At 43.8% G+C, this 23144-nt stretch overlaps 1 protein-coding gene across 2 annotated transcripts in view; it reads right to left on the minus strand.

Moving 5' to 3' along the window:
- Positions 1–23144, minus strand: part of LOC126204455 (flotillin-2) — a 441744-nt gene that overhangs the window by 140819 nt on the left and 277781 nt on the right. The window contains exon 1 of one of the 2 annotated variants that reach the window (XM_049938841.1): positions 18174–18289. The exons of the other annotated variant lie outside the window; for it this stretch is intronic. Within the exon in view, the coding sequence (XP_049794798.1) occupies positions 18174–18204 (31 nt within the window). The 5' untranslated portion in view covers positions 18205–18289. Of the gene's footprint in view, positions 1–18173; positions 18290–23144 lie in introns of those variants that run through there. 2 annotated transcript variants of the gene reach the window in all.

Genomic DNA, 23144 nt, shown 5'->3' on the forward strand with positions numbered 1-23144 from the left:
AAACCAACCGCACGGAAGTAGCGAACTCTGACGATTAGCCAGCTGTTAGCCGATGCGGAAACACTGCCAAGGCCAGGGGCGAAGCACGCGAGACGTGAGGGGAGGGAGGGACGCGTGCGGCATCGAGGCGCCTGCCCGGTTTCGTGACGGCGACTATAGCTGAGTAGTCTGAGGACATCGCGGCGGGACTGGCTGGGCGCAGACGGAAGCCGCAGGTCTCCTGAAGACGGAGCTGATCGCTGCCGGAGCCGGGCCATTCTGAATATCATCTCCCCCCGCTCTGCGTAAGACACTTCTGCCTCATTCGACAAGTGGTGTCCGTTAATACAATCTAGCAAAGGACGTAGAATTCAACAGTCAGTGAAGCGGGTATTTTGTTGAATTTAAGTTCCTTACCGTTTTGCTGGTAAGTCTCAGTCTAGCAGCGTTCCAAGGCTAGATCTACGACGTGGCTCCACCTTATCGTCCAGCACAGATACTCGGCGATACTTTACCATTTAACCGAGAGCAGTATATCGACCTTATTTTCGACTATTTACGAACGTAGCATTACCCTTACTTATTGACACTAAGAATAATTTTGCCTCAGACTGAAATAAACTATCTTCGATTTTATTCGAGACTTGTAGCCTGATCTTCAGGTGTACCTCTTCACCTTAAAGAGTTACAATAAGCCAATGCAGGAATAATACAACTACTGTATTTATTGATTTTGTTTTAAAAACTTCCTTGACCTCCTCCAGCCATGGGATTTTTTAATGCTCTTATACTGAAGTCAAAAATGTACATAGAATTACAACTTTGTACAGACGCAGACAAAAACTGCAAAATGATTATGTCCGATCAGCGTACGTTATCATCTGATGGTGTTAGCATTTAGTTGACACATCAAATTAACAGAAATTTGCAATGAGAATGTGTGTGTGTGTGTGTGTGTGTGTGTCACACTCCAGCGTCGCGCGTTTTTGCGCCAGAAACAGAGTCATAACCTTATGATAAACAGAACATAACGCAACATAACATTTTATTCTAAGAGACACGGGAATGTGAAAGGCGCACCAATTCAATTTTTAAAATACCTTAGTGGAGTCTTATTAAAGTGTTGTGGAAATTTGTGCAACATCCTCGTGTTACATGCTGCCGGCGCCTCATTTACAACACATAGGGACACCGTATTTATGGAATACTTCATCCGTGGCAGTTCAAAATTAATATTATTCTATGGTACATGAGCTCAAATCAGGTGTGTTGTTCACCCAGAGCGAGCATACCAGGGTGAGTAACAGTTACTAAAACCAACCAGGACCTAGCACGTTTACTACACGATATACTGTGTATGATATTTTGACATGTGTTTAGACCTAATCCTCTAAAAAAAATGGTTCAAATGGCTCTGAGCACTATGGGACTTAACTTCGGAGGTCATCAGTCCCCTAGAATTTAGAACTACTTAAATCTAACTAACCTAAGAACATCACACACATCCATGCACGAGGCAGGATTCGAACCTGCGACCGTAGCGGTCGCGCGGTTCCAGACTATGGCGCCTAGAACCGCTCGTCCACTCCGGTCGGCTAATCCGTTAAAACAATTATGCTCATATAAGACAAACTCGAGTCAGAATGGCGCTGTCCCGTACTATCGAGAAGATACTGAAATTCCCTCAGGGCCTATCACACTAGTATCGTACCAACGGAGGGATCTCACTTGGTAAAGAATGTGCAGAAGTGCCTACTATATTTTACGCGTCATTTCCCATCCTGAAGCTGTCTGAAAAAAAAAACCTCCTGTCCCCGAGATAAACGTAGCGACCGATATAATAGTAAAATAACGCCACAGTAGTATGTTGGGCGTGCGAGTTTAAGGCCCACTCTCCATCTTCATGTGAACTGTGCTGCTAAGAGGGAGGGAAGGAAGTTATATAAGGTTTAACGTCCCGCCGACATAGAGGTTATTAGAAACGGAGCACAAGCTCGGATTGTGTCAAGGATGTGGAAGGAATTCGGCCCTGCCCTTTCAAAGGAACCATCCCGGCATTTGCCTGGAGGCATTTAGGGAAATCACGGAAGTCCTAAATCTGGATGGCCGGACGTAAGTCTGAACCGTCGTCCAGCCGAATGCGAGTCCAGTGTGCTAACAACTGTGCCACCTCGCTCGGTTGCTCAAACGGAGACCAATTATACTGTCAAGAGGGGAGCTGCATTAAATGAAGTAGCGCCATCCACAGCAGGAATACACCGTAATCACCAGCTGTCTGCCAGCTTACTACGGGACCACGACTACCCGTCGTCATCGTTTTCGTCCAGATTTTATCGTATCTGCAATGCTCGGCCAAAATTGAAAGCGACAGAAGTGGAAGTTCCAGACAGCTAAGGGATAACATTTTTGGCGCGGGTCGGAGAGGCATGAACCATTTATGCCAGCGTAGAAACCAGACAACGGCTGCCGCACCGGAAAGAGCACAGAAGAGAGTTCCGAGGGTAAACAGTTTTTGATGTTGCTGAGCAACAGTCATACAGTACTTTTTAAAGGAACACGCCATCATTCGACTGTTTTATTGTTTATTTGAGGGCAACGCAGGTTTCGGCCTTTTATGCCGTTTTCAAGTATTTGTTTTTATGCCTTTAACATATATTGCAGGACACTTGACATGTTGTCAAGCTCACAGTTGGCCATAAATTAAGAAAATTCTTGGTTCCCCACGAAATGCGATATAAAATCTCCATCTTGTAACAGATCAGTAAATAGTCGTGGGAGCACGTTATATTTAGTAAAAACAGCCTTACGTTGGTAAATAAAAGACGAGTAAATGTCCATAAAACGTAATGACAGTGAAATCAAAGAGTATGTATTACGCTGCGGGCGCCTAATTTACATCACACAGGGGTACCCTATTTATGGAATATTTTATATTTATGGCATATTATATTTTTATGGAATATTTTATATTGTTCTGTTACTAATGCTCTTTGATTTCACTATCATTACGCTCTAAGGATATGTGCTCATCTTTTATTTACCGACGTGAGCCTGTGTTTACTAAATATGACGTGCTACCACGATTGTTCACTGACCTGTTACAAGATGGTGATTTTACATATGGCATTTCGCGGGGAACCGATATTTTTCTTGATTTATGGTCAACTTTGAGCTTGACAACATGTCAAGTGTCCTGCAATATATGTTAAAGGCATACAATCAAATACTTGAAAACGGGATAAAATGCCGAAGCCTGGTTGTACTTATATAAACAATAAAACAGTCAAATATACGTTCCTTTAAAATAAATTCCGAGGGTCGTTGGGTCTAGTTTCTATGCGGGACATTTTTCAAATTTTTTATTATTTTTCCCTTACCCTGCAAATAAACTTAAATAATGCTCAATACATTGTATTTATTCACATTTTCGTAAAACGCATAAAAAGGAAAAGCAAAGAAAAATTTGGGATTGCAAATAAAATCTATGAAGGAAGTGTGAGGTGTAAGCGAGAACTTCGTATATAAAATCAGATACTTTTACAGTTTTAGAGTTGGTTATTTACACATGCTAGGTTGATTTTTGTCGTAAAAACAGGGGAAGTACTGATTGTCTCGGCATCTGCACATGTTACAAATTTTACAAACCCACTGTTGTTCTACATTCCCAATAGAAAAACAAACTTCGTTTACATTCATGTAGCATTCTTGTAATCGCAGAGTCTGGCAGCAAACAACGGGTAACCCAAATGTTGGTGAGAACAGCCGGTGATGTGCAATGGAATGTATTTTGATGCAGTCTTCTCGAGATGCGGTTTTATCTGCACCGGGAAGCTGCTTACAGCGTGCAGCTGTCGAGGGCTTCTCGAAGGTCAAAATCAAACTGACACAATATTTAGTCCTGTACGTTTGTTGGTAAGTTATTTGTAGAGTCCTCGTGGACGCTGTAAGTACAATCCTTTCTCAGATATCCTCGGTGTAGTGAAGCAGCTTAAATCACTTAATGAGGGCAAGGCTTCCGCTATAGACAGCATACCAGTCAGGTTCCTTTCAGAAAATGCCGATACAATAGCTCCATATCCAACAATGATATACAACCGCTCGCTCATTGAAAGATTTGAACCTAAAGACTGGAAAGTTGCACTAGCTCTATATTCTCACGAAGTAATAGGTGCTATCGACAGAGGTTATTAAGTTGCTTCTGTATTTTTTGATTTCCAGAAGGCTTTCGACACCGTTCCTCACTAGCGTCTTCTAACCAAACTGTGTGCCTACGAAGTACCGTCTCAGTTCTGCGACTGGATTCGTGAGTTCTAGTCACGTAGGCCACAGTTAGTAGTAACTGCCGTAAAGTCGTCGAGTAAAGCAGAAGTAACACCTGGCGTTCCCCAGGAAAGTGTTATAGGCCCTCTGCTGTTCCTGATCTACGTAAACGACATAGCAAACAATCTGAGCAGCCCTCTTAGATTGTTTGCAAATGATTCTGTCATTTACCGTCTTGTAAAGTCATCACATGATCAAAACTAACTGCAAAATGATTTAGACAAGACATCTGTATGATGCAAAAAAGTGGCAATTGACTCTAAATAAGGAAAAGTGTGAAGTTATCCAAATGAGTACTAAAAGAAATCCACTAAATTTCGGTTACACGATAAATCACATAAATCTAAAGACTGTATATTCAACTAAATACTTAGGGATTACAATTACAAATAACCTAAATTGGAACGATCACATAGTTAATGTTGCGGGTAGAGAAAACCAAAGAACAAGATTCATTGGCAGAACACTTAGAAGGCGCAACAGGTCTACTAAACAGACTGCTTACACCACGCTTGTCCGCCCTGTTCTGGAGTATAGCTGTGCGGTGTGGGATCCGCATCAGGTGGGACTGACGGAGGACACCCAAAAAAGTTCAAAGAAGAGCAGCTCGTTTTGTATTATCGCGAAATACTGAAGAGAGTGCCACGCACATAATGCGTGAATTAGGGTGGCAGTCATTAAAACAAAGGCACTTTTCTTTGCGGCAGAATCTTCTCGTAAAATTTCAATCACCAACTTTCTCCTTCGAATGCGAAAATATTCTGTTGGCTCCTACCTATGTCAAGAAATTATCATCATCACAAAATAAGAGAAATCAAAGCTCACATCTACATTTACATCTAAATATATACTCCGCTAGCCACCAAGCGGTGTGTGGCGGAGGGCACAATTCGCGCCAAAGTCATATTTCCCCCCTCTGTTCCACTCGCGGATAGCGTGAGGGAAAAACGACTCAGTACGAGCTCTTATGTCCCTTATCTTTGAATGGTGATCATTGCGCGATTTGTAAGTTGGTGGCAATAATATATGCTCTACATCCTCCGTAAAGATCGGATTTCGGAACTTAGTGAGTAGCTTCTTCCGTTTAGCGCGTCGTCTATCTGCAATTGTGTCCCCTTCAAACTTTCTATGAGATTTCTAACGCTCTCGTGATGGCTAAATGTACCAGTCACGAATCTTGCCGCTCTTCTTTGGACCTTCTCAATCTCTTGAATCAGACCCAACTGGTAAGGGTCCCATACAGACGAACAATGCTCTAAGACTGGACGAACTAACGTATTGTAAGCTATTTCCTTTGTTGAAGGACAGCATGGCTTCAGGATTTTATCAATAAACCGCAATCTAGAGTTCGCCTTACCCGTTACTTGTGTAATCTGATCATTCCATTTGAGATCATTTCGAATAGTCACACCCAGGTACTTGACGGATGTTACCGCTTCCAAAGACTGGGCATTTATTTTGTACTCGTACATTAATGGGGATTTTTGCCTTGTTATACGCAGTAGGTTATACTTACTAATATAGAGAGACAGCTGTCAGTCATTACACCACGCATTTATTTCCTGCAAATCCTCACTGATTTTTTTCACAACTTTCGTGTGATACTACTTTCCTGAAGACTACAACATCATCGGCAAACAGTCTAATGCCGCTGTCAATATCATCAACTAGATCGTTTATGTAAATCGTAAAAAACAGCGGACCTATTTCGCTGCCCTGGGGCACACCTGAAGTTACGCTTGTTTCTGTTGACGCCACCCCGTTCAGGACGACATACTGCTCCCTGTCTGTTAGAAAACTTTCTATCCAACCGCTTATGTCATCGGATAGACCGTAAGCGCGCACTTTTTGAAGCAAGCGGCACTGCGGAACTGAGTCGAACGCCTTTCGAAAGTCGAGAAATATGGCATCAACCTGGGAGCCGGTATCTAAAGCCTGTTGTGTTTCATGCACAAAAAGGGCCAGCTGTGTCTCGCATGACGGCTTTTTCCTAAAACCGTGCTGGTTTTTGCAGATGAGATTCTCAGAGTCTAGAAAGGTCATTATGTCTTAACACAAAATATGTTCCATGAGTCTACAACAAATCGATGTCAGTGAAATTGGCCGGTAATTATGTGCATCCGATTTTCTGCCTTTTTTATAGATTTCTATGACCTGGGTCTTCTTCCACTCCCGTGGAAGCTCCTGCTGTTCCAATGATCTCTGACAGATGATGGATAAGAATGGTGCTATATTTGTAACATAGTCAACATATAATCTTACGGGGATACCATCTGGGCCAGATGCCTTTCTGGCGTCTAAGGATCTTAACTGTTTTACAATCCCAGATACACTAAACACTATGTCACCCATCCTTGCGTCCTCTACCGTAAACGAGTTTTTGAAAGCTAGGTCTAGAATTTCGGTCTTCTGTTTATCATCATTACCCGTACTGTCAGCAAGAGAAGGTATTGAATTATTTGTAGCGTTCATACATTTTACGTACGACTAAAATTTTTTGGGGTTATTTTTAGAATATGCGGATAAGATATTGATTTCAAATTCGTTAAAAGAATCTCTCATTGTCCTTCTGATAGCTGCTTTCATTTCGCAAAATTTATGTTTGTCAGCGGGGCAGTGACTACGTTTAAGACGACTGTGCAATTTCTCTGCTTTCTCAGCAACTTCCTAATATGTTTGTTGTAGCAAAGTGGATCCTTTCCCTCCCCTATATTTTTGCTAGGCACATACTTCTCTAGCACATGGTGGAAAATACCTTTAAATTCCGACCAAAGATGCTCAATATCTTTGTGTCCCGCGGTGAATGCTTGGAGCTGACTATGAAGATATTCATTAATGACAGTTTTATTTGCTTCCCCAAACAGGAAAACTCTTCGCTGTTTCTTTGGGTTTTTGGTACGGGTCCCATACACTTGAGCAATAGTCTAGAACCGGTCGCATGAATGATTCGTAAGCAATCTCCTTTGGAGGATGGTTGCGCTTCCCCAGTACTGTACTAACAAACGAAAGTGTACCAGCTGCTTTGCCCACGGCTGAGCCTATGTGATCATTCCCTTTCATATCCCTACAAAGTGGTACACCCCGGTATTTGTACTTGTTGGTTGACTCCAACTTTGACTCACTGATTTCCTATTGTGAAATGCACAGTTTTACATTTCTGAACATTTAAAGCAAGTTGCCAATGTAGTGGACTGAAAAGGCAGCCAGTCCACAGTGACGGGTAGCCGAAAGGGCACACGTACCCACACGCCGACTGGCGCGAAGTCTGGAACAGGATTCGTAGAGAATGTGATAAAGAAAAGAACGTAGCTACTAGAACACTTAACTTTTATATCGTCCTTTGGTATACAGCATTCTTGATGATACAAGTGAGACTATCTTGAGATACATGCAATGGTACAAATGGCGCCTTGCTAAGTCGTAGCCATTAACTTAGCTGAAGGCTATTCTAACTGTCTCTCGGCAAATGAGAGAAAGGCTTCGTCAGTGTAGTCGCTAGCAACGTCGTAGTACAACTGGGGCGAGTGTTAGTACTTCTCTCGAGACCTGCCGTGTGGTGGCGCTCGGTCTGCGATCCTGACAGTGGCGACACGCGGGTCCGACATGTACTAATGGACCGCGGCCGATTGAAGCTACCACCTAGCAAGTGTGGTGTCTGGCGGTGACACCACAGCCAATCTTCGCACCACTTTGAAATCTTATCCGTATCTGACTGAATATTTATGCAGTTTCTTTCAGGCAGTACTTCATCACAAATAACTGCATCATGTGCAAAAAGTATGCTGTCAAAAGTTGTTTCTAAATCTACATATGTTTTTATTTCTTCAACCTATGTATAGTAATATTTGTGTCAGTATTGCCTGAAGCTTTCCTTCCTTTCTCCGAAAACCATACGGATCTTCCCTCACAACGGCTCCTCCTAAGCCCTTCCATTCTTCGTTTTAATATCTATGGCTGGCTTAGGTTTCGGGCAACAGCGGTAAACCTAAACATGGGAGCCAGGACGAAGAATTCAAATCATACGAAATTTAAAATTTCTCGGCGTATCAATTGTTCCACGAAAGTTCCGGCGAGCTGCCTGATGTCCTTAACTTGCTGACAAGATATTTTGGAACAGAGTCTTGGGACCACAATCATTGTTTACCCCTGTTTATTTAATTCCTGTTATTCCCTGGCTCGATACTAGCAAAGGTGGGATTCGAAAGCCACACCCAGTCGAATGGACTGGCACTCTGGTACAACTAACAAGGGGACCGCGCTAATCGTTGTCGCCGATTTCGTCCAGATTCGTGGCGCATGCAGCGGAAGCTGCGGCCGGCCAGGCGTTCAGGAAGCAAAGCAGCAGCAGTCTTGGCGCTGGTCAGGCGAGGCATGCATCAGCCGTCAGCGTCAGTGTAGTCCCCAGGCAGCGACTGGCGAAGCGGAAAACTACAGAACGGTTATACGAGGATCGTATGATCTAGTCCTTGTAGCAATTTTTTCTTTTAAATTTTTAAGTCCTTTACACTGCAAATAAACTGCAATAATGCTCAGTACATTGTAGTCTATTTATTAGCATTTCTATAAAAGGCACGAAAAGGAAAATTTGGCTTTGCAAATAAATTTCGAATAAATGATTGTGCTTACAGCGTCCACAAGGAGACTCTGCAATCCAAGAGGGGATTGTAATTAAATCGTACGTGACTCCCTATTCTGTTAGTTTCATTTTCACCTTCGAGCAGCACTCGGCAGCTAATTCTATCCTCCGACGTCTATTTTTACCCTCAAGTGAAGCAGGCGAGGAATTTCCTCAAAAAGCTTCAAAAGCGCTTTTACCTCATCGAGAGAGAAAAAGAAATCACATGTCGAGTAGACTGTGTCAAAATACATTCCACTGTCATCAGCAGCCTTCCTCGCCAATATTTGGCGAAATGGTGCGCTACGTGTGGTTTTCCGTCAATCTGCGCTATGGGAGTTCAAGTTTGTGATACAACCAAGTAATTGTACAAATGCGGCGTTTATGATCTGTGCAAGATGCTTACAAAATTACCCTGTTTTTATTATGAATATTACCACTGAAGGTGTAAATCGTCAACTGTAAAATAGTAAAACTATCTAATTTTACATACGAAGTTCTCATGTACACCTTACATTCCCTTCCTGGAAATTTATTTGCAATCCCAAAGTTTCCTGTGCCTCTCATTTTCATGTCTTTTATGAGAGTATCAATACATACAACATTCTGAACATTATCTCGATTTATTTGCCGTGTAAGTAATGGAAAAAATGAAAATAAAAAGTTTTCATGTGGGGTTTTGATCCCACGATTCTAGGATGACCGTGCTGTACTTTCTACGCTGCGTCAACCGCTGTCTGAGAAGTATACTAACACAAATGGCTCACGCTTCGCTCAGTCCGCGCCAGAAATGGTACTTTTTCTAGGTGCTTGGCCATCTGGAGCTCTCACTTCATTTCTGGCGAGGCTCTGCACACACCACAAATATGGAGAAAATCGATGACGACGAGTAGGCGCTGCCCCCTTTTCAGTGGCGCCACTTAGGCCATCTTGTTCTTTACCTCCATACATACTCTGCAAACTTCTGTGAAGTGAACGGTAGAGGGTACTTATTACTGCTCCAGGTATTAAGGTTCCTTCCCGTACCAACCGCAGGTGGCGCGGGAAGGAAGAGTGAATAAAGGCCTCGGAGCACGCTGTAATCGTACAGGATGCTCTAAAATTCCCCTACATACGTACATCTAAGACTAGGGGGACTAAGCACACAATATTCTGAATTCAAACCCATTCCGTTTGCTAGGTACGTAACTAACATCGTAACCGGGGTGGGGGGGGGGGGCACGTGCTTACGTTCGATGGGCTGATGTCATTTGACGTCTGTCTGATTGCTCTTGTAGGTTGGCGGGTTCTCTTCTACGTGATGCAGTACGGCCTCTTCTAATTCGGGTTTGCGGCATCTCCTTAGAGCACCACAGAGACGTCTGCTAGTAGCGTAGGAACCTTTCTCTCGAAGCCGTTGCGTAATTGTGGCGAAAGGGTATGCGATGGTGTAGGACGTTGTGAATAACGATCTAGATAAAGGCAACTAGCAGCTCTTCCATTACTGTGTGCTTCGCCATACAAAAGGATTACGTCGACGTATTCTGCAAACGTGTCCTCAACCACATTGTTCTAACACCCACAGAGAAGTGAATGAGGCTCGAACCAGGTCGGAGAGGAAGGGCAGACGTCAAATAACATCACCCGATCCGAAGTAACCACCCCTCACCAAGACTACCCCGTTGCATATCTAAGTAATAAACGTTACCTGTGGTACGGAAACGGTACATTTCCGGAGATGTGTTCCGATTCGTAGCATTGTCTACTCAGTCCGCTCTAGAAGTCCTGGAAGTCTGTCTCCGCGGACCCTACGAGAAGGATGCCTAGGGGGCAGAGAAAAATGTCTCTAGACACTTCAATTGATATTAGTTTTTGAAACTTCGTACGGAGGCTTCCGTGGGATGATTGCCGTCTGCCTGGAGCCACTCGTGCCGCCCTTAATTGCATTCGTTCAGTATTCTGTATCAGTCATATTTAGTGTGTGTACCACACATTTGAGAAATACTACTAGATGGGACACCAAAGTGTTCTATAAACAGTCTACTCTGTACAGTGACTACATCTTCTTCACTATTTTACGTACGATTGAGCCTATGTGATCATCCCACTTCATACCCATACAAATTTTTACACCCACGTATTTATCTGATCTGACTAAATCAAATAGTGACTCACTAAAGTTTTAGTTATAGGATACTACTTTTCTATTTTCGTACAGTGCAAAATTCATGAACATTTAAACCAATTGCCAATCTAAAACTACTGTAGGCTGTCCTAAGTAAGCGTAGAATACGGTGGCATTCCTGACAGCCTTGGTCGGTCAAGGTCGCACCCGCGTTACCTGTAAGTTAGATAAGTTGCATACCTATTGGGCGCTACTTCATATTGATCGCTTTGTTTTCGTATGCGAACCGTGTCTTGATTCCCCTAGAAACCGCGGGGGTAAACTGTCTGGAAACTGGGTGAGGATGTATAAAGGCCCGTGTAAACTACATAGTTATCCTCGTGTCGATTTCTCAAAAATAAACAGTAGTTATAGAAAAACTGTATTTGTTAATGTTTAATTCATGTTTTATTCGAAAACTGCTGATTTGTAACGTGAAACAGAGGGATGTTGTAGTAAAAATTTAAAAAAAGCAATGCAGATTTATCATATAGCGCTAGAAAGCGCAATTTCCTCTATATGTAACAGGAAACTCTTGCTTTTTGATAATGATGGAGAACGTTCTATTGAGTACAAAACGCAACAAGAATTATATAGAGTTTTATGTTAGAGCATGTAAACTGTACTTGCATCAAAAGGCGCAGAAGTTACGCGATCAACTAATTTTTATTACTTACAAATTGCAATTGACATTCTGTAAGCATATAAAATATGCAGTCGACTGACGCCGAATGATGTGTGGCACTAATTAAGTGCACAACAAAGAACCAAACAAAGAAAGACAAGTCGTCGGCGCCCAGTTTCTCTCTTACACATTCACTTATGTATCTTTCCCTAACAGTGCTACCAATACTACCAGGTAATCCTACCACTTACTAGGTCATTATATACTCTACCAAAACTACCAAACCATAATTTTGGTAGAGCGCAAGTCTAGTTAGTACTAGCATTGTCTGTAAGATCATTAATATGCAGCATGAACAGCAATGGTCCCAACACACTATTCTGCTGTACACCTAAGTTACTCCTACGTCTGTCGATGGCTCTCCCTCCATTCAATATAACATACTGCGTCCTTTCCACACAGGAATTCTCAAGTGAGCCACAAATTTTGTAAGATACCCCGTATAATCGTACTTTTGTTAATAACCATTCGTATGGAACAAAGGCAAAGTCTTTTCGGAAGTCGAGAAGTACTGCATCCACCTCGTTACCTCGAGGCATGGTTTTTAGGATGTCATCCGAGTAATACGCAAGTTAGGTTTCTCATGATCGATGATTTTCGGAATCCACGCTGCGGCTGCGATGGAAGAACTCATTCTGTTGAAGATGCTTCGTTATGTTTGAGCTCAGAATATTTTCTAGGATTATACAACAGTTAGATGTCAATGAAACTGGACGGTAGTCCCTGCATGTCAAGGAGATTGGACGGAACTTTTGATTGATCCGTATGCAGCTGTTCTTGCACACGGGTACGGCCTGTGCTCTCTTCGAATCACTGGGCACAACTTTTTGTGCAAGGTATCTACAGTACAACATGGTAAACACGGGAATTACCTCAGCTGCAGATTGTAATTAGTGTTACTATCGATAGTGCTGTGACGTTGTCGCTGGTGCCCCTTACGCTTCGCTGGTTCTCTGCAACATTCGGAGCTGACTGCGCCTTTTCCGAGACAAAGTACTGACTGCCTCGCTGCTTCGTCCACGGACGCCCAAGGCCGCCGTCCACGCGCCTTTTTGCGAAGCGAGGGCAGTCATCGTTCAGGTTTGCGTGGATCGGTAGTGAGCAGTCGAGTCGCAAAACAACAATAAAATACCAGTTTGGAAGTTTTCCGTCGAATTGTAGGGCAACAGTGGGGGGTTCCTTCGCGGAGGGTGCGCGCAATTACACATTAAATCAACAGACAAATGAGTACAGTCATTCTTAGTAGCATCACTTGGCGGGATACATTATTATTTGAACAGTAAGGTGCAGTGTAAGCAGAGTACTCGCAAAAATTGAAAATTAGTGGATATAGTTTCAGCCTTTTATGCAAAACACTGTTTTTTGTTGTTACCCATACAAGTTTCGGCACCTCCGTGGTTTTTGTTTGTTGGAAAACTGTAAAAGTGAAAATATTTTGGGTTGTAACTGACCTAACAAAATGGGGCCTAAAGACAGTTTTTGTTCGTAATTTGATTTTACATTATATGGTTTTGCGGGACATCTGTATGCTGTCCTATACTGATAGCTTGCCATCTGCAAACCAAACGAATGTGAATTTTATCAGTGAGTTAACTTATCTCTTGATTTTTTAAAAACGTGATTTTGGTCTGGCAACACGTTTTGTGCACACATCTGTTATTACTCACGTTCTATTGTGACTAATGTTTCTTCTTTCTCGTTCCAAGGGCACTGAACATACATATGAAATGTACTTCGCGTATTTTCGGTTTTACGATCGCCTTTCACTCCGTAAAACGCGGAGCGAGAAAGAAGAAATACCAATCACAACGAAACGTGAGTAATAACAAATGTGTACACAAAACATGTTCCCACACCAAACTGACGGTCTTAAAAAATTAAGGGATATGTTAACTCGCTGATAAAATTCACATTTACATCGTTTACAGATAACAAGCTATCAGTGCAGAACACCACACACAGATGGTCCTGCAAAACCATATGACGTAAAACCAAGGTACGAACACAAGCTACTTTTAGGTCTCATTTTGTTAGATCAGTTACAGCCTAAAATATGTTCTTTTTCACAGATGTCCAATAAACAAAACCCATTGATGATGGCACAGAGATGCTGAAACATGTTCGGGAAACAAGAAAAAACAATGTTTTGCATAAAAGGCGGAACCTATATCCAATAATCTTAAGTGCAAACGCGGAAGAAATACAAGAACTGCAAATCCAAAAGATGAATTGAAAGTAAAGTTTTCATATAGGGACGCGATAACACGACCCTCGGATTACCGTTCTCTACTTTTTCTGCTGCCGCAACCGCTGCCTGGGTAGTATGCTAACACAAATGGCTGATGCCTAACCCAACCCGCCCAAAAAGCTTTATTTTTTTTTTTCCCCTGGTCGCTTGGCCATCTAAAGCTTAAACTTCTGTCAAAATTCAACAGGCCCCAAGCACTATGGGACTTAACATCGGAGGTCATCAGTCCCGTAGACGTAGAACTACTTAAACCTAACCAACCTAAGGGCGTCACACACATCCATGCCCGAGGCGGGATTCGAACATGCGACCATAGCAGCAGCGCGGTCCCGGACTGAAGCGCCTAGAACCACTCGGCCACAGCGGCCGGCCCACTTCTGTCACTTTCATTTCTCGCCAAGCCCTGCATGTACCCTAAATTTAAATGAAATCGGAGATGACGTGTAGGCGCGGCCTCCTACTCAGCGGAGCCTCTTAGGCCAACCTGTTCTTTATCTACATTGGTACTCTGCAAACTACCGTGAAGTGCGTGCTCGGGGGTACTTGCATTGCACCAAATATTAGGGTTTCTTCTCGTACCAATAATTTGAAAAAGCAATACGGCAACGCCCACCTTCATTGGGAAAGTGGAACTAAATTGAAATCCTGTCATTAGAATGGTTTGTGAGGTGACAATTCATGTAGCAAGTCACGGGTAGATCAATTGCCTTACCTAATTACGTACCGTCTGTTAGGTAGGTATAATCATGTGTATTTTTTATGTTGTTAATGTGTTACTTATTTCGTGTACGAAGAAAGTGCTGGTGTGGATAGCTGACGTACGATGGTACCGCCGTCTGGTGGTGGACGCGTGTTTTCCGGCCCGACGCAGAGCAGCGCATCACAGAGTAAACAGCGAGAGCGAGCTGACCAGCAGAAGCGTCAATTGAAGGCGCAAAAGAAAAAAAAAAACTAATTGTTGAAATAAGTAATGATGCTGTTCTAATGGTTGGAGATGGTTTTAATATGGTCTTAATGGACGCTGCCAGTTTGCCTGGTACATTATGTAACAGTCTGGATAACTGGCCGAGGGAGCTGTTTGCTCCGCGGATAGTGGGGTGTAACATTACGAGCCGACAAGTCAACTATCTAGTTTGACTTTGCGCTAGTTTCGTATCGATGTTGGGGGTTCTGCGACGTATTGTGTATAGTGAAAAATTTTGTCACCTTGTTCTGAGCTATTAAACGCGCTGGGGCGTAACGACGTGGTTTGTGATCAGGTGGAATATAGCCAAAAATTGTCGGTTTGAGAAGGTGTCATTTGACGCATTATGGTCTGGTATTCATTTACGAATCGGTTTGGCTGTGATTGGGTTTTAACTACCTTAGATTACTCTAAGGGAGTTGAGTGGTTTCTGCTGATTTTATTGCATGGTAAAAAGAACCTTGGGTACAGTATTAAGTAGACTCGAAGTTAACCTTACTGTTTAGCAGTATCCATTCTGTAGTAATTACGGAACGTAATAGTTGTGAGACACTTTTGCAACAACCCAACAGAAAATGTGATGAAGTCCCGAGTGAATACTAGAAGATTTTAACTGCAGCACTAAGAGCGTCATTATTCTCGTGAAAGAACCAGGTGTCGAGGGGCTCACAATGGTTCAAATGGCTCTGAGCACTATGCGACTTAACTTCTGAGGTCATCAGTCGCCTAGAACTTAGAACTAATTAAACCTAACTAACCTAAGGACATCACACACATCCATGCCCGAGGCAGGATTCGAACCTGCGACCGTAGCGGCCGCTCGGTTCCAGACTGTAGCGCCTAGAACCGCACGGCCACTCCGGCCGGCTCGAGGGGCTCAGTTTAGGACGACAGTGGTGGGAACTTTGTGTAGAAAGGCACCACAGCCAGAAGTGGCTGAGCTTTGCTTTCAAATACTAAATAAAGTGGTGGTGGCAATAGCTTTTTATTTTTGGATTGACTAAACTTACACTAGTGTCTTGGCGAACTCGGGTCCCCGTACAGAGTTTGCTGTGTGATATTCATTTTTCTAAAATAAAGCCTCGTGTGGAAGCATCATAGGAGAGAAAACAAACAGAAAAGGAAAAATTTTAATCTGTTAAAGTAAGAAGTGAAGTATCGCGCGAAGTGATCAATGATTGTAGAAAACTTTGATAAGAAACTAATGAGTAAAACATGTTCCAAAGATATGAGCTTCACAAGAAACAGTAGTCGCTTTCTGTTTTACGATATTAATCTTCAAAAGAGACCAGAAAGCAAATTCCCGATAAAAAGGTATTTAAAGGGTAAATACTATATTGAACGGTGATAATAAATAAGCGAGACAAACAAAGCGAATGAAAAGTTGTCGTTTAATGACACGGTAGATTACATCTCTGACTCCGTTATAGACATACCTTTGTCCAATTTGCCAGTAAATTTAACATAGATGGTAATGAAGCCTATTTAACATTAACACAAACAGCATAAAAGGTACTAAACGGTGACTGAAAAGTTGAAAGTATAAAGATTTCCTTTTTGAGCATCAATAGTAAATTATGGTGAAGTTAGCTCCCAACGTATAAGTGTTCTCTTTCTTCTTTTCCTTATTGAGTCTGTGATACGATCATTGCTTCACTGCAGCTAGAAAGTTTGTGTCACCAGATATTCATGGGTAATTTTCATAAAATGATACTTTGTACTTAATACTTACAGCATCAATAATAATAAAGTACGTAGATCACTTTTCAGAGTTGATCGCTGACTCTAGTATCAGTAGAACTACCGCACCTAGTACTGAGCTTACGAGAAGCCGCGGCAGTAATCAGTTATTTTAGTGTCTCACTGCATTGATCAGAACAAGCAGCAGATACCTAGAAAAGATGGTCGGAAACAGACTGAAGATCTTGTGAGGATGTTGCAGGGTAGGTTGCGCTACAAAATAATTGTTAAGAAAAAAACTAAATACGTTGCGCCGTTTCCGATTTAATTAGCACTGACGCAGCCACTCAGGTCGTTTTTCTTAACAGTTATTTATTATCAGCACAACCCACCCTGCAGTACCCTTATAAGGTTTTTAGACTGTTTCTGACCAGCCCGTGTAGACGCGTACTAAGTTAGCTTAGCCCAAAATACGCTAATGATCGAAGAGAAAATTAATGTATTGTGTTGTGGTTTTTAACGTATGGTGTCGTTCACTATGTCCGCATAAAAGTTGGACCGAAATGCGTTGATCGAAATATACAGAGTTACGTTTTTATTCTCTTTCTACTGTAACCTAATAAAGGATTTCCTTCACCACCTAGAGTACTTAGTGGATAAGTATTGGCTGCTGTTGGATTAAACATTATCCGTACGGACTATCTACACAGTCGACGATACAGATTTTCACCTGCAAACAAGCCTGTCCTGTTATTTGATCTCACGATAAAGTTATTTTACACGTATTCAGTATTCTTGCAAGATTAACCTAACAGAGCCTGGAAATTTCTGAAACCAATCACGTAATCCTGATGGTGGCGCGTTTGAGATTAGCGATAGAACTGAAGAATAATAGACATTAACTATATGTGTCGGACAGGAGAGGTCTTCCAAGTACAGGGCTAGACACCTCTCTATCCGCGGCCGTACAGCTATCACTCACCTGAATACACGAGGGCGTTAGGGCTCCACTTCCGGGGTTCGTGAAGGCGCGTCGGATCGAGTCCGCCCAGCGGATTAACGACGAGGGTCGGGGCGCCGACCAACCGGGATGTGGTTTGTAAGCGGTTTCCCACACCCAAGAAGGTAAATACCGGGCTGGTTCCCACGTCCCGTCTCAGATACCCGACGCTCAAACATCAGTCGTATGCGGTGTTCTTTTTACAATATGTATTTAGAAAACGACGTAAAAAGAACGGACGCAGACAGAAGGAATGTATGAATTCCTCCGCCACGGAGGGTAGGTGGAAAGGGGGGAGGGGCATCCGGCCACGTACTGTAACATTTATTCAACCCTATAACGTGGTCGTCATGATGATGATGAAGAATAATAAGCACGGTTGTGTCGAACCATTGTTAGGGATTGTGTTACTTACGAAGGAAATGATGTGAGCTGTTATCCTTTCAAAGCGACCTTGTCATTTTAGGCAGCAAGGTCAGGATTCAAATAAGAATCAGCAAAATATAGCGGGTGGGAGGTTAAAAAATTCTGTGTGATACCTGGGAGACACTCCGTCGGGTCCTGGAGCATTGTTTTAATTTCTGCCGTTTCAACTGTTCCTGGACGCCACTGATACTGACGTATACCTACGACAGCAGAGGAGTCGGCTGGAGCAGTACCTGCAGGGTGCCCCTGTCAGGGTGGGTACGCACCTCCTGACGTGGAACACGGTGGCGGTGACTGTGACGGCGACGGTGAGCGCCGGCAGGGTGACCATGGAGAGCGGCAGCGACATGGCGCGGCCGCGAGCGCGCTCTAACCCACCCACCACTGTGCCTGCCGTGTGCTGGCGAGTGCCGCCGCGCCGCCAGCGCCAGACTGGCTGTTGTACACCCGGCCGCCGTTCTCCCGTCTCCGGGCCGCGCCGCGTGGCGTGGCGTGGCCGCGAGGTGGGGGCATTTCGCGGAACGAACTCGCTTCGCTTCCTCCGCTGCTCTGTTGCTGCAGACGCGACGCACCAGAGGCCAGGCTGGCCGCAAACTCCCGGCCGGCCGCGGTGGTCTCGCGGTTCTAGGCGCGCAGTCCGGAACCGTGCGACTGCTACGGTCGCAGGTTCGAATCCTGCCTCGGGCATGGCTGTCTGTGATGTCCTTAGGTTAGTTAGGTTTAAGTAGTTCTAAGTTCTAGGGGACTGATGACCACAGCAGTTGAGTCCCATAGTGCTCAGAGCCATTTGAACCCAAACTCCCGCGCACTGGCCTTCCCGTCTCACAGCGAGGCAGCCGCCTCTTATCTCATACAGATTCACCGAATTTCCACTCACCTCGCACCAACTGAAGCGCCTATAATGGCTTGGCCAATCTTTCTGTTGGCTATCGAGTCACGTTAGAGCAGATATGCTATGTACTCATTCTAAATCTACATCTAAATCAATACTCCGCAAGGCATCAGACGGTGTGTGGCGGAGGGGCCTTCTAACTGGAGCTTTCCTCCGCGAATGGTGCGTGGAAAGAATGATTGTCAGTAAGTCTCTGTATTAGCTCTAACTTCTCGATTTTTCTCGTCGTGGTCATTTGGCAAGACGTATGTCGGAAGAAGTAATATGCTGTCCGACTCTTCCCGGAAATTACTCTCTCGACATTTCAACAGAGAACTTGTCCGTGATGCACAAAGCCTCTCTTGCAGCGTCTGCCACTGGACTTTGCTGAGCAGCTCTGTAGCGCTTTCCTGCCAACCAAACTGTTCTGGGACGAAACGCGCTACTCTTCGTTACATCTCCTCTCTCTGTCTCTCTCGTATCAGTCCTACTTCATAAGATTCCCAGAGTGATGAATAATGCTCATGAATACGTTGAACAAGCGCGTTATAAGCCACTTCTTTCATGAATGAGTTACATTTCCTTAATATTTTCTTAATAATCTCAGTCTGGAATTTATTTTTCCGACTATTTGTTTTCTGTTGTCATTTCACGAAAGATACCTCTAGATAATTACTAATAGATATTTTATAGTAGATACCGTTTCCACCAATTTTTCACCAATAATGCAAGAGTACGGAAGTGTATTTATTTTCGTATGCATGCACAACATGTCACATTTCCTTACGTTAAGTGTCAACTGGCAAAACCTGCGCCATTCATCAACCTGCTGCAGTCATTCTGCAAATCGGTACCGTCCTCTGGCGTTGCTACTCTCTTATGGACAACGCATCGTCTACGGACAGTCTAAAGAGCATCCGACGCTTTCTACTGGATCGTTTATGTGAATTGCAAACAGCAACGCTAGTATCGCACTTCCTTATGGTACTCCAAAGATTGCCTTTCATCAGTCGATTTTGTTCCGCTAAGATCGACGTGTTGAATTCTGTCTGCGAGGAAGTGCAGCCGCAGAACTGGTCCGATACTCAGTAAGCTCGTGTTTGTTTCAGTAAACGGTGTTGCGGAATGGTGTCACATGCCATCCTGACGTCAAGGAGCACGGCGTCAACCTGGGCGTCGTTGTCCGCGGCGCTACAGAGGGAGCTCAGTTTAACAAGACCTGTGTCTGCGAAATCCACGTCGAGTTTTACAGCGGAGATTTTCGTTCCCCAAAAACGTCATAATTCTTTAGCATAAAACATGTTCCATAATTCTACAACAGATTAAGGTCAACGATATAGGCCTACAATTGTGTGCATCTGTCCTACGACCCTTCTTCTAAACTGGAATGACCTGTGCTTTTTCTCCAGTCGCTAGGTAACCTTCGTTGCTCGAGCGAGGTATAGCGAACTGCTACTAGAAAGGGAACAAGTTCTTTCGCATAACCTTCGTAGGATCTTATAGGTATCTCATCTTCTCACGATGTCTTCGCAGTACTAAGCAATTGTAGTTGCTTTTCTATTCTGCGATCGGTTATCTCAATATCTGCCATTTCGACGTTCCTACGACGATTGAAAGGAGGCAGTGTATTACTATCCACGGTGAAACAATATCATAATACCGAATTCAGTATTTCGGCCTCTTGTCTGTAAACTAACATATTTTCATGTACTTCCAATACTCTACTGACTTTCACACGTAAAATATGGAATGCTTGTTGCAAGAGTACAACACGGGGCCGGTTTAAGGCCCATAATCCTTAAGACACACCAGCACGATACTAAGCGAAGGAGCAGGAAACATTACGGAAAAGATCTTCCAAATGTTTCGGCCTGCAGATATAAGGCCGCCGACTTGTATCAATCTAGAATAAAAAAAATTACACAGATGCCTAAATAGAAACAAGAGACTTAGGACAGGACACATTGAAGCACCCTCAATAAGTGTCTGCCAACAGTTAATCCTACAGAGTCCTAAGCAACAGCCAAATATTCTTACACAATTGGTCATGAGTTTGGGAAATGTTCAGGCCAGGATTTTAGCGACAAATATTAGAGCTATATCATGACTAAAACCTACCCAACTGTTGCTACGAAATATAAAATCAAACTGAAGCTCTCCTCATCCTTATGACAAGTGTGCGGTATTGAAGCGAACACTTGCGTGGCCACCGCTTACGTTTGACGCCAACGTACAATAACCACTGCCAGACTCCCAGAACTAGCGGTGGGTAGTATATAAGACGTTTTGCGAGGGGGAGGGGGGGGGGGGAAGCGCAAAACACTGCAGTTGTTGTCTTAATGCGGAAACAGAACAATTTATCTGACGTCCAAATGGGCAAGATCGTTGGCTTTCGGGCCGCCATGGTTAAAGTATATCGTGCACGGCAAAACTGCGCCATCAAAAGCGGCGCCGAGGCAACTGTGGTGAACAACGGATCACAGATGACAGGGGTGAGCCGCGCGGGATTAGGCGAGCGGTCCAGGGCGCTGCGGTCGTGGACTGTGCGGCCGGTCCCGGCGGAGGATCGAGTCCTCCGTCGGGCATGGGTGTGTGTGTGTATCTCCTTAGGATAATTTAGGTTGAGTAGTGTGTAAGCTCAGGGACTGATGACCTTAGCAGTTGTCCCGTAAGATTTCACACACATTTGAACATTTTTTTGACAGGGGTGAACGACGACTGATTATACACAGGCGAACAGACCTGCAGTTGTCGAACAACAGACCGTCAAGGTGAACCAAAGCGTACTGACGGTGTCTCCTGAACGACCGTTCAGTGAACGTTGCTGCGTATGAACTCGGCCAGCAGACGCCTGGTTCGTGCACCCGTGCTGCCGGCTCATCAGCGGCGACGAAGGCTGGAATTTGCGTGGTCAGTGCCGCAACTGGACATCCGATCCACTGAGTGGCGACAGCCGGCCTTTGCAGATGACGTATGTCAGTTGGCGTGTAACACCTGAAAACAAATACCCAACAGCAACAACCGTCGGAAGTCTCCAGGCCGGAAGAGGGAGTGTTGTACTCTGAGAAATGTCTTCGTGCCATTCCCTGGGACACAGTGGATCAACACAATTATGTTTCTATCCTTGGGGACAATGTTCACACGAAAATGCAGTTCGTCTTTCCTCAACACAGTGGCATCTACCAGCAGAACAATGCGACGTGTCACCCAAGTGGCAGTGTACACGCGTGGTTCGAAGAGCAGCTGGATGAGTTTGCCGTACTGCCCTGGCCACCAAACTCCCCGGATTTAATCCCAGCTGAGAATCTGTGGGACCTCCTCGATAGGGCTATTCGCGCCACGCATCTCCAACCGAGAAACTCAGAGCAGCCGGCCGCGGCGCTGCAGCCGGCTCGGCCGCGCATCCCTGTCGGTGTGGTCCACAACATCTCTGACCTCCATCCTGCACGTCTTGCAGAGGTCGCGCTGAAAAAGGTGCTTATTCAGGCCTTTGACAGGAGCTCACATTAATGAGACTGCACGAAAACGTTTAGTATTAGGAACTGGGCAAGCAAAAAGTTTTCTGTTATCACGATAATCGCCAAATTTTGAGACTAGATTCGAAATTTTTCCGTGAGCTTAACACAACGCTTTTGCCCGGATTACTGCACGCTTCACCATTTTTTCTCACCAAACTCAAGAGTACTGACATACAGTAATTTACCGACTGTTCGTCTTTTCAACACTGGAGCCTTAACCCTCATGTAGGAACTAGATATGGACCGTCAGTCGACAATTATCTGCGTATGATTCTCGAGGAAGGTTAAGAAAGGAAGGCGACGATGAAGAATACGCATTAGTCAGTAAAATAATAATTTGATGAAACAAAAGGCTTGAGAAAACCATTTTAAATTACGAAGGAAAAGACTTAAAATGCAGGCTGTTTTAAAATCACATACCAAAATGCAGCAAAGTCAAATCGCTATTAGGTATAACTGTCTTTTTTTCCTTTTTAAAATTTTATTTATCATTATTATTATTATCAAGCGTAACAAAAGGAAATGGCATGTTTTGCATATGCATAAAACTTTATAAAATCTTGTAATTCTTATTTCAGTTAGGTAAAGGATTTAGTACAAAAATATTCCCTGCAGCGCCCCAGTTCTGCAAGTATTCATTTTGTAAATGTATTATTTTACTTTCGTGTAACAGGAGAAGACAGCAACTTGATTTT

This window comes from Schistocerca nitens, chromosome 9, assembly GCF_023898315.1.
Source record: "Schistocerca nitens isolate TAMUIC-IGC-003100 chromosome 9, iqSchNite1.1, whole genome shotgun sequence".
Taxonomy (NCBI): Eukaryota; Metazoa; Arthropoda; class Insecta; order Orthoptera; family Acrididae; genus Schistocerca; species Schistocerca nitens.